The sequence below is a fragment of the Monodon monoceros genome, unplaced genomic scaffold (assembly GCF_005190385.1).
Source record: "Monodon monoceros isolate NGI ecotype Baffin Bay Population unplaced genomic scaffold, NGI_Narwhal_1 Super_Scaffold_14, whole genome shotgun sequence".
NCBI classification, from domain to species: domain Eukaryota; kingdom Metazoa; phylum Chordata; class Mammalia; order Artiodactyla; family Monodontidae; genus Monodon; species Monodon monoceros.
The window spans coordinates 26,595,725-26,609,046 of record NW_021703770.1 but is presented as its reverse complement, the minus strand read 5'-3'; the positions used below and the strand labels follow the sequence as shown (position 1 = coordinate 26,609,046).

The window sequence follows — 13,322 nt, the reverse complement described above, 5'->3', positions numbered from 1 at the left end:
TTGAGAGTTCGCCTGCCGATGCAGGGGACACGGGTTCGTGCTCCGGTCTGGGAAGATCCCACATGCTGCAAAGCGGCTGGGCCCATAAGCCATGGCCGCTGAGCCTGCGTGTCTGGAGCCTGTGCTCCGCAACGGGAGAGGCCACAACAGTGAGAGGCCCGCATACCAAAAAAAAAAAAAAAAACAAAAAAAAACACAGGTAGTAAGTTCCTTGACATAAGTCTTGGTGATGATTTTTTGGACCTGATACCAAAAACAAACCCCAAAACAAAGGCAACAAAAGCAAAAATTAACATCAAACTAAAAAACCCCTGCACAGTAAAGGAAACCATCAATGAGAAGAAAAGGCAACCTACCAAATGGGAGAAATATTGCAAAATATTGCAAACCATGTATTTAAGGGGTTAATACCCAAAATACAGAAGGAACACATATAACTCAGTATCAAAACAACAAGTAATTTGATTTAAAAATGGGCAGAGGATCTGAATATTTTTCCAAGGAACGTGAAAAGGTGCTCAGCATCACTAATCATCAGAGAAATGCAAATCAAAACTATAATGAGATCTCTCACACCTGTTAGAATGGCTATTACCAAAAAGATAAGAAATAAGTGTTAGCATGAATGTGGAGAAAGGGGAACACTTGTGCACTGCTGGTGGTAAAGTAAATTGGTATAGCCACTACGGAAGACAGTATGTTAGTTCCTCAAACAATTAAAAATAGAACTATCATATGATCCAGCAATTCCACTTATGAATATTTATCCGAAGGAAATGAAAACACTAACTTGAGAAGATATACCTAAACTCATGTTCACTGCAGTATTATTTACAACAGCCAAGACACAAAAGCAACCTAAGTGACCATCAATGGATGAAGAAAATGTGATACACACACACACACACACACACACACACACACACACACACACACAGAGGAATATTATTCAACCATTAAAAGAATGAAACCTTGCCATTTGTGACAACATGGAAAGAACTTGAGGGCATTATGCCAAGTGAATTAAGTCAGACAGAAAAAGACAAATACCATATTATCTCATTTATACGTGGAATCTAAAACAAACAAAAAATGCTCGTAGAAACAGAGAAGAGATTGGGGAGGGCGGCGGGGACTGGGTGAAGGGTCAAAAGGTACAAACGTACTGTTACAAAATAAGTCATGGGGTATAATGTACAGCATGGTGACTATAGTTTAGAGTAAATCTCATCACAAGAAAAAAAAATTTGCAACTATGTGTGGCGATGAATGCTGACTACAGTTATTATGGTGATCATTTCACAATATATACAATATCAAATCATTATGTTGTACACCTGAAACTAATGTAATGTTTTGTTATATGTTAATTATATCTCAATTTATAAAAAGAAAACTACAACAAAAACTATCATTAATATCCTTAGCAAAATTAAAAACCACTGTAGTATTGCATTCATAAAATAAGAACAGAATGCTATAACGGAAAAATATTCAGAGAAAAGAGTGACAGAGGGCTCTTGGAAATTAAAGAATAACATTAGAGATTTGTTGTTTTTAATCTACAGAAGATTTGAAAGATGTTGAGAAAATATCCCAGAGTGTAGAACACAAAGACAAAGTGATGGAAAATAGAGAAGAAAATTGGAAGCCTGGTCCAGCAGGTCTAATACCTGAACAATAGAAGTTCCAGAAAGAATAAACAGTGAACATAAAGAAGAAAGAAATAATTCAAGAAAATTTCCCAGAACTGGAGAGCATGAGCTTCCAAATTAAAAAGGTCCTACATAAAGAATTAAAACAGACCTAAACTAAGGCATATCATTGTAAAATTTCAGAGCAATGGGGACAAAAAAAAAAAGCTTCTTCCCCCCACATTTCTAGAGAGGAGAACAAAACACCTGTATAAAAGATGAGGAATAAAAATGGCTTCTGACTTCTACAACAAAAGCTAGAAAGCAAGAGAATCACATCTTCAAAATTCTGTAGTAGTTTTCAAATGAGAATACCATGCCTTGAGCAATACCACTACTCAAGTATGAGAGTCAAATACACAATTTTAGATGTGAAAAAATTTACCTCCAAAGTACCCTTCCTTATAAAGCCGCTGAAGAATATGATAATTACCAAATATGATAACAAACCAAGAAAAAGGAAGGCATAATGTCCACGAAACTGGAGCACTATCATAGTAGACAAGCTAAGGAAATCCCCAGAACAAATGACAAAGAGAGATAAATATGCACCTGGCAGAAAGAGCAACGAGTCCACATTTTTTTGAGGAAGATAAAACTAATAAAATAATCAATTTTCAGAAGAGATTTATAAACTGGCAAAGAATCTGAAGTAGAATTAATGAAAAAGACATTAGGAAGAACAATGAAGCAAATGAGGGAAAAGTGGCAATTATCAATTACATGGAAAATAAATACTGAATACTAAAACATACTACAGATCTACCTTATTTGAAAAAAGGTACTAAGTTAACTTAGCACGTATTTGGTGCTAAGTTCAGAAATCAACACACAATTTATAAAAGATTAAAAAGTTCAGAAAAAGTCCCATATATAAATGAGAATTTAAAATGTGATATGGGTGGCATTTCAAATAGGTCGGGGGAAGGATAGTATTTCAATAAATCATGTTGGCTAGCTATTGGGGGTGGGGGGAAGCTATTCTCTATTCCCAAATAATCATTGATGGATTCAAACAGAAGAAATAAAGCCATTAAGGTCCTAGAAAAAAACATATAAATAGCATATAAACCTATTATGAGAAAGAACTTTTTAATAAAATACAAAATCCAGTACCATAAAGGAAAAGCTTAGTAACTTTGACTAAATAAAAACATAAATCATTCCTTTGGGGGGAAAAAAATAGAATCCTAAGTGCTATTTCAAGGCATAGAAAAAAATAAGTATTTCATTCTCTATTCAATTTCATTAATAAAACATATTCAAGACTCTTAGCACAAAACCAGATACTTTTCTTCTTTCTGGGAAGTAATTAAGACCAGTGGTCCCACTTAAGCACATAAAATATATAAATCTAAATCTAGAGAACCAATTAGGCTTTCATCAACTCTAGGCTGACTATCAGGTTTTCAATGATTAATCTTTTAGACAGTCTCCCTTTTCTGAACCCTCCCATAGCCCCTGCCCTAATATTAATATCTTAACAAATAAGGATTTGGGGTCCAGCATTTCATAGGCATATGAATTACCTGTTTAAATAACCTGGCTTTCCAAATTTTATTTGATAAGCACAATTTATTTCAAATAGTATTGACTTTAGCATTAAACTATGGAAACTCTGGCCTGCTTTTCACTGAAGACTGTGGCTATTTAGCATATCCAAAGAGCAGCAGTCTTTTATAACTGTATGCTATGACAACTAATTAAAGAATAAGTGTTAAGTGTAAACTGTGTTTAACTGTAAGATTAGGAGGAAATAGAAAGAAACCAGGAGAAAACTGAGAAAATGCTAAATTCTGTGTGTGACAAATGAAAATTCTCACTGAATTTTGCAACATTGCATTAGTCAAAAATGAGAGTATAGAGCTTCCCTGGTGGTGCAGTGGTTAAGAATACGCCTGCTAACGCAGAAGACACGGGTTTGAGCCCTGGTCCGGGAAGATCCCACATGCCGCGGAGCAACTAAGACCGTGCACCACAACTACTGAAGCCCACGAGCCTAGAGCCCGTGCTCCCAACAAGAGAAGCCACCACAATGAGAAGCCTGCGCACCACAACGAAGAGTAGCCCCTGCTCACCGCAACCAGAAAAAAGCTCATGTTCAGCAATGAAGACCCAACGCAGCCCAAACTAAAAATAAATAAATTTTTTTAAAAAGAAACTTGAAAAAAAGACAGTATATTACTTTATAGTTAACACAGAAATGCAGTGATAATGGCTGTTAAAATGATTTAATCTCCATCTGGAAACACACCTTTTTATTTCTAACATCAGGAAGTATAATTAAGAATACAAATTGCTACATAGTAATAAAAACTTTAAGAAAAATATTAAGATCTAAAGTGTTACTTAATAAAATAAGCAAAGTAGAATGACTTCATAACTTAAATGCAAGAGCAGTTGGCAAATACATAGTTTTGTGAAAAGCCAAAACTAACCCCCATAGGGAAATTATATTAATGTATGCTCCAAAATGTTTATCATACACATTCAAAATATTACTTCCATACTTTGCTTTTATCTACAATTGAAAACTGGTCCAAGAATTATTCTAGAACAGCTTTTAAATTTCAGACACACACCATATCTGATAAACTATTCAGCTATACTAAATTAAATCCCACCACAGTAATCTTTTTTGACAGATGTTGTATACTTTATGGTAAACAGATTCGAAACTTATCCTACAAATCTATAGGGTTGTATACAAACCGATAAAAACATTCTTAATATGCACTTTTACAAAGGTAAGACTATCACATGTGCTTACAGCCACTTAGTGAAGAATCCTATCAACAGAGAATGTTCCAAATCACAAATGGAAAGAGTTATTTAATAAACAACCACGCGTTTTATAATACTGAATAGCATGTGATATGCGTCTGCTGGGGGACAGAAAGGAAGACAGAGACAAATCTTCCCCGCCCAACCCTAGAAAAGATCGAACATCAAATAACTTTAAATTAATTAGCAGCAGAGATAGGCCAGCATAAACTAGTGAATGGAGTAATTTGTCATAATTAATATATGGTGGAAGAGTCTACTTAAATATATCCCATTTAGAGAATTATCAGAGTTCACTGAACCTTCAATCCAAATTATTCTCTGATTTTTCAATATACAAATAATGTCCATGTCATTCTAATTACTCTGTATTTTTCTTCAAAATGCCTATCATAATTTGTAATCTTACCTTTATTTAATATCTGTTTCTTCCTCTGGATTTTAAGCTCTAAGGCTATGCTCCAAGAGGCACTCATTCACATCTGTAATATTTTCTTCTTCAACAACTGTACTAGTTACACTGCTCTTAACTAATTATATCTTAATGTATATCATATGTATTTATCCTCTTTAGAAAGCTGAACACTGGGCTTCCCTGGTGGCACAGTGGTTAAGAATCTGCCTGCCAATGCAGGGGACACGGGTTCGAGCCCTGGTCTGGGAAGATCCCACATGCCGCGGAGCAACAAAGCCCATGCGCCACAACTACTGAGCCTGCGCTCTAGAGCCCTGCGGGCCACAACTACGGAGCCCATGTGCCACAACTACTGAAGCCCATGCACCTAGAGCCCGTGCTCTGCAACAAGAGAAGCCCCACTGCAATGAGAAGCCTGCGCACTGCAACGAAGAGTAGCCCTCGCTCGCCACAATTAGAGAAAGCCCCCGCATACAGCAACGCAGCCAAAAATAAATAAATAATATTTATTATTTAAATAAATAAATAAATAAAATTTATTTAAATAAAAATTTATATTTAAATATAAATTAAATATTTAATATTTAAATTTAAATAAATAAAGACCCAACGCAGCCAAAAATAAATAAAAATAAATAAAAGCAAATCATATTAAAAAAAAGAAATCTGAACACTATCTTTTAAAAATTTTGCACATTCTTGAAATGACAAAATTACAGAAATGGAGAACAGATGAGTGGTTGCCAGGGGTTAAAGAGAGGTGGGAGGGAAGTGGGTATGGCTATAAAAGAGCAATTTGAGGAATCCTTGTGGTGACAGAAATGTTCTGTATCTGAATATATCAACAACAATAATGATGGCTGTGATATTTTACTACGGCTTACAAAATGTTACCATTGAAGGAAACTGTGTAAAGGGCATAGGGGAACTCTTCATTATTTCTTACAACTCAAGGTCAATCTATTATCATCTCAAAATAAGAGGCGTAATTTAAAAAAAGAAGTTTTGCATCAGAGTTACTTAGAGGAGCTTTGAAAAATACAGATGCTGAGATCTCCCCCTCCCCACTCTGAGAATGCTTCATTTTTGGGGGGTTGGACCTGGGAAGTTTTAAACCAAATTCTCAAGCCTTGATCCCAGAGATTCTGATTCAGAAGGTCTGGGGTAAAGCCAGAAAATCTATTCTTAAGTTTAAGTTGTTGGTGGTTTTTTAAGTTCTCCAGATGATTCTGATGTACAGCTAGGTTTAAAAACCTCTGGACTAGAGAACAATAAATTTTTCTATGGATTGTTTGAAGGTAAACATTAGCTATTTTGGTCATTATTATGGATTCCAAGTCCTTGGGGTCTGAATTAAGACATTTGTTGTACTTACAAAAGCCCAACTTAGATGCTTAACATAATTTTCAGCCATATTCCTAACCCATTAAAGCAGCTCTGAAAACATGAAGGGGGCTTCCCTGGAGGGGCAGTGGTTGAGAACCTGCCTGCCAATGCAGGGGACACGGGTTCGAGCCCTGGTCTGGGAAGATCCCACATGCCGCGGATCAACTAGGCCCGTGAGCCACAACTACTGAGCCTGTGCGTCTGGAGCTTGTGCTCCGCAACAAGAGAGGCCACTACAGTGAGAGGCCCGCGCACCGCGATGAAGAGTGGCCCCTGCTCGCCGCAACTAGAGAAAGCCCTCACACAGAAACGAAGACCCAACACAGCCATAAATAAATAAATAAATAAATAATTTTTAAAAAACGTGAAGAAGCGTAGCCCCCTGGACTGAGCCTATTGGCCACATACTCTCCACTATCACCCTGTAAACCTTACAACCTGAGATCTCACTGTTACTCTAAAAAGAAGTATTTCTTTGTTCACATGAAGCTATGCTTTATGCTCTGCCTCTACCTTCTTAATTCATTATAAACTAAAAATACTAAATCACTGGTTTTTCACTTCATTATCCTAGCAGGCTGTAATTATGTGCCTAAAAAAAACTGGTGACCTGATGCAATGGTTCTCAATCCTGATGTGCTTTGGAATTATCACCCTAAATGGAACAGCATAGTAGCCCTATTTATTACACAGCATAGCATAGCATACACAGAAAATCTGACTCAGAAAGTTCGCAGTTGCTTCAGGGAATCTCTTTGTAAAATAAAAATCAAAATTCTACAGATTTTGCACAAAAACATTAAACACTGTCGTATGGTTTCCATCTTTATCCTCTGGCTCAAGTGATAAACTAATGACAAATTAGTCCAAATCTGCTGTTTCTAAAAATATCAATTGCTCACAATGAAAAAGAAAGAATTTATAATGAGGGTGAAGACAATGAATGTCAGAGAGCTATTAGCTCAGCCTCTTTCATTAAATAAGCCCTAAGCTGCTTAATGTCTCTGAGCCTTCAGTTTCTCAGCTATAAACAGGGAGTTACAAAACAAAGGAGTTGTACTGAATCAGTGTTTTGTAAAATTGGGTTTCCAGAGTCAGAGTCGTATGGTTCCATAGAGTCAGGAGGAAAGCTGAATAGAGGTACAGGCTAAACAAGGTGAAGGGGCTCTTATTTTATCTGCATATATGTATACATAAATATGTATACTCATATACATAATATTGCATTTCACAACGAATGACATTTTAGGAATTGCCATGTATTCTTTAAGAGAATCAGATTTGTAAAATTATATGTCTGCTAGCTAAAGTACTACTAAAACAGGTCAAGGCTTCAACTACCATAGAAAAAGCCTCACACACTGTAATTCTAACTCTGAGTAACCACTTCAATGACAATCCACTAAAATAAGGCAAACAAGTATGGATGCCTTAGCAAAAACAAATGGCACTAAAGAAAAACTTTGGTCTACATACAATTCCTAAGAAGTAAACATTAAAGTAGCTTAGTTTTTAAACATTAAGGAGCATTTACCGTTCGACTTCATCTGTGGCCAAAGGGCACTGTTATTTTTCAAATTCTAATATGTAAAATTAGTTTCTAATAGGTTATGTAAGTTTCACAATTTTTTCCTAATAATTTCCTCACACAAGAGAAAATTCCAACTGAAATTCACCATAATTTTTCCATGTTTCAACATTTTAGGATGTCACAAGAGTTTACTATATGAGAATTAAAATATATAATTAAATAAAACATTCAATTAACTGAAATGATTACCAAATGTGGTCTTTTCAACAGCATTTCCAATTTACTAAGGACTAACTCCTTATTTGAACCCTTGTTAAAAACCATTCTAAAACTGGTCACTGCTCTTTTCTCCCTACGTAATGGTATAATAGTATTATTTTAAAAGGTAACTCTTTAAAAAGGTAACTGACAATCATAATACTGCCTTGAAGTTATCATTTTCAAAATTCATGCTTTCCCACACACATGGAAACTAAAGAAGATAAAGAAGGACTGTAGCACCCCGGAATTCAAACAAAAGCTAGGATTTTTAATAAATTACTAGGACAATGTTTCCTTTTTCTTCTAAAGCAAAGAGAAATAAAATAAAAATCCAATTAACTGGAATCCTATTAAGTATAACTTTACAGTAAATGAAAATTTACAGGAATTTAGAAGTAGAAAATACAAATCAAATCAGAGTGCTCTTACTTAATGCTGATACATTGATGGATGCGACAAAAAGTCTCAAATATGAAGAGACGGGCATTTTCAATGAAATCCTCAAGACAAGCCACCAAGAAGAAATCATTCACTAGCACCTATGCATATAAAAAAAAGAAAAAACGGTGCTGACAAGCAATTTTGAAAAATTTGTCACAAATACTTTCTTTGTGCTTTACTCATTATTCCATTCACTATAATTCTCTCATCTATCCAAGTTGTACACCACAGCACTTTCTAGAACACTATATTCAAGTCTCTAACAATTTAACCAAGAAGTAAACGAATGCTACAGGAAAAAGAGCTAAGAACTGCACTGTTTCCTTGTTCCATTGATGACTTGAGCAATCTTGCAACAAAGCAGCTTTGTCCTGTCTCTATCCTACATAAATGTTCTGTAGATAACATATTTCCAGCTATTTAAGATAGTTACAAATGGACTAAAGATATGCATATTTTTGTGATAGTAAGTAGACTTGAAAATCTAAAAAAGAAAAAAATTCAAAGGGTGGCACCTATTCCACAGATGGTATTATACTTAGAAGGGAATATTCTAACTTCAAGAATAGCAACCAAGTGCCCCACTGCCTTGGCAAGGCCTAGATACTTAGTATTACAATATACACCAATATTTAAATAACAATGTCACATTTCACTGCAAGTACACAAGTTATTAAACTGGATTCTAATTTTGTCCAATGTTTGAAAATCACCTCTAAAGGTATACTTACATAATTTCCTTTTCCTTAGACAAATAAGATCTTAAGTCCTTCAACAAACTTCCAATTTTTGTGCTAATATCTGGGTTCAAAAATGAAACTGACAGCTAGTAACTTGTAGATTTGGTAAATGCCTTAAACAGGTAAATTCTTAGTTTCTCAAAACTTGCAAACTAAGTTATTCAAAAAAACCCGTAAATCTAACTCTTTCAGTTGCTCTCACAGAACTTTAGTTTCCACCAACTAACAGAAGACATTGTAGTTAAAAAATTCACACTCTTAGCTTGACAGATTTATAGCAAATGATAAATACAATCATAAGAAAAATTCTGAAGATAGGCCTGCTTACGTAACACACTGGAATTACAGCTGTGATGGAAAATTCCATATAATCTTGCCCATACATAAAAAATATTTCACATATTTACTCATTCAGGATAAGACATGTGTGAATTTATAAAGCCCCCATGTTTTAACAAACTGTCCTAACAAAAGGGATAGACTCAGGCAATAAGATTGAAAATGTCTTCAACCCAGCACATTTCTAAATAATCTGCATATTAAGATTAATAAACATTTCTGATATAATCACTTTAATAAAACCCTGCAAGGTTAACTTTTATAATATTCAGAATTTTAAGAATATTATTAATTTGTAAGTAAAAATTTGTACTTACTGATTCACATTCCCTTAGCTTTTTCTGAGCCCCATCAAAGTCAAAGTTAACATATAAGCATTCAACAAACTCTGTAATTGGGTCTTTATATGTGTAAGACTCCTGTAAAATTAAGTCAAAGGTTAAGTTGGATCTGATTCAACACTGTTTAGTAGACCGTCCCCAGAATAGCCCAATCTTCCTATTTTCTCCTCCCTTACCATTAATTTCTAACAAATTACCTAGTATTATCTTCTCAAAGCAGTTGCTCATATCCTGATTGCAGGCCACACCTTAACCTTATAATGCCTTCCAGACCAAGTTCTCTAAATTCTCATCCTAGAACCATTCCAAAAGCTTTCAAATTCCTCTACTGCCAAAAGTCTCCCTTAGTTAATATTAAACAGTGATGAACTTCTCCAAGTAAAAGGGTATTCATATCTTTCAGGATAAAACTGTCTTTTTGTACTTAAATTATTCTTAGATCAAATAAATGTTTAAGTTCTTTTTTAACCCATAGTTATTGCTAAGAAATTCACTAAAAATCAATCAGTAGGGCTATAGCTTTTGTACAACTTGGGGACTATTAAAATTATATTCTATGTAAAGATCACTACTCTGGAACTATGTAGGTAATGACCTTCCAACAAAAAGTTCCAAGCTCCAGATCTCCTTCACCCTTTGCAATAAGAGCAACACTAATACACAATGCATATTAAGTATCTAACTAGCAGAGAGCAGTATTCATTCATACCACATCTACCATAAGTATATCATGAACTTAAAAGTAGTATATGCCCATTTGGGGTTCTTGGGCTCTTTTCTCTTCATGTATACTTCCCCCCTATTTTTAAACATTTTTACCTTAAGAACTAAGAGTCCTACTTTTTCAGAAAAAGAGGTTAGACTTAAAGTTTAGGCACGTTTTAAAAATCAATAGATTTTAGTTTTTACCTGTTGAATAACTTTGACCAGATCTTTTAGCACTTGCCGGCGTTTTCGGACATCTTTGTTTGTTATGACTGCTGTGGTCAAATAGCGGAGAATATGTGGACACATTGTCTGAATTGCATTAAGATACCTACGGTAAAAATATAAAAGTTACTTAATATTAATCACTTACCCAGTTTTTTTAGATCTATAATCACCTGTGATTTAAAAAAAAACACTTGGGGCTTCCCTGGTGCTGCAGTGGTTAAGAATCCACCTGCCAATGCAGGCGACACAGGTTCGAGCCCTGGCTGGGGAAGATCCCACATGCTGTGGAGCAACTTAGCCCACGTGCCACAACTACTGAGCCTGCGAGCCACAACTAGTGAGCCCATGTCCACAACTACTGAAGCCTGCGCGCCCAGAGCCCGTGCTCCACAACTAGAGAAGCCACCACAATGAGAAGCCCGCGCACTGCAACGAAGAGTAGCCCCCACTCGCCGCAACTAGAGAAAGCCCGTGCGCAACAAAGAAGACTCAATGCAGCCAAATATTAAAAAAATTAAGTTATAAAAGAATAAAAATAAAACACTTGAGCAGCCCATTAGATTGCACTGTTTCAGAAAACTAGGATTGCAAAAACTTAAGAATGAATACTATAAAGCAGCGGTTCACAACCTTTTTGGCACCAGGGACCAGTTCTGTGGAAGACAATTTTTCCATGGGAGGGCGGCAGGGGGGAGTTGGTGTGGTTCAGGTAGTAATGTGCTCGATGGTGGGGAGGGTTCAGGTGGTAATGCGAGAGTGCAAGCGATCGGGAGTGATGGGGAGTGGCAGATGAAGCTTTGCTTGCTTGCCCACCGCTCACCGCCTGCTGTGCAGCCCAGTTCCTAACAGGCCGAGGACAGGTACCAGTCTGCAGACTGGGAGTTGGAGACCCCTGCTGTAAGGGCCATCTCCTCCAAGAAAAAGTCTAAATGATGAGAATGCCAGCTGGTATTTCCCGATTTGGAGTGAGATGACAGACTCACTTAAGAGGTAAATAATCCTATTACCATTGTTGAATAAGAGGATTTTGCAAGGCCCTTAAACATGCTGTCAGTTTGTTTCAAAAGATTTCATTTCCCTAGAAGAACAAATGTGTGAAAACCTATGTGCAAAAAAACACTACTCACTTAGAGAATCAGGCACTCAACACAAATTAAAGAATTAAAAAAATAATTTCAGGGGATGAAAGACTGGAAACTATTTTGATGATCCCCAGCTGGCTACCCTCTGTCATTCAGTGTTTATCCTGTATTTCTCCTGCTCAATTTCCTTATATAGCTCCCCAATTTTTATCCAGTAAGAACCTCTGAGCACCAGGTACTATGCCAAGCTTGGAAACATTTGTCAATAAAGTCCATTTCTCTTAGTTAAAACTTCAAGTCCCAAAGTACCCATCCAGATCCATCTCCCACCACACCACCACTGACTGCCTCTTGCTTCCCTCACTTCTTAAAACTCACTCCATATGGACTGCTCTTCCAAACACATCCCTCTAAAGGCCTAAATTCTAGCCATCCTTCAAGGTCCAGCTCAGATACCTTATCTTCCAAGTTCTCCCAGACTGTAATGTTAATAAATCTTTATACTTTGTCATATTGCAGATTCCCCATAAAATGCTGTCTGAACTCTTTAGAGGACCCTAGAATCTGATAGTAACCTAACACTTAAATAAAATGTAGTCCCACTTAGCCCTCCCTAAATTTCCTCTAAAAAAGGTAAGGTATAAAAATAATCAACACTCACTTAAGAATAAAACAATTTCTAAGAAAATATAACTACACAAATCAGCTAAAAGTTTCATTATCTGAAAAATTAAGCCTGAGTTTTAGGCAGAAAATTTTAAATGCAATGTTCACTCAGTACAAGTGATTGCCTCAATATTCTTATCAGAGACATCATGCACAGCAGAGCATGACTGGTGTTCTTAATCAGTTTTGAAGTAGGTAATTTTAGTAGGCATTTATGAAACTCATTCATAGATTTTTCCATACAAAATAAAAAATTGTAAGTTTATTTTATATGATGTTAAACATTTATTTTTACTTATCCTTTCTCTGTATCATTGCACCATGTGTAACTTCACTGTTTGTATTGGAGAATGACTTCCTTAAAAAATCATCTCTCTTATATGAGTATATGGTAGGGGTTAGCAAAATTTTTGTAAAGAGCAGATAATGAATATTTTAGGTTCGCAGGTCGAGAGGCAAGACTGAGAATATTAATCAGGTACCTAAATAACCTAAGTAACAAGAAAACAAATTTCCAAAATATTTTACTGACAAAACACAAAATATAATAGTTGACTATAATTTTTTATAATTCAGGTCTACTAATGAGAAGAATAAAATTCCTTTAATAGGGTAACTTTGCTTAACTGTGTTCAAATTTAGAGATCCCTATCACTAAAATTTATTGCAAATGTTTATCTGTTAATGCTGATCTGTAATGAGATTTTAC

The 13,322-nt window shown here is 35.6% G+C and overlaps 1 protein-coding gene across 1 annotated transcript in view; it reads right to left on the bottom strand.

Moving 5' to 3' along the window:
* EIF3E (eukaryotic translation initiation factor 3 subunit E) overlaps positions 1-13,322 on the bottom strand; it is a 50,750-nt gene that overhangs the window by 7,529 nt on the left and 29,899 nt on the right. The window contains exons 8-10 of the mRNA XM_029222884.1: positions 10,842-10,968; positions 9,909-10,010; positions 8,501-8,610 (exon numbers count right to left, since the gene is read on the bottom strand). Of these exons, the coding sequence (XP_029078717.1) occupies positions 8,501-8,610; positions 9,909-10,010; positions 10,842-10,968 (339 nt within the window). The remainder of the gene's footprint in view (positions 1-8,500; positions 8,611-9,908; positions 10,011-10,841; positions 10,969-13,322) is intronic.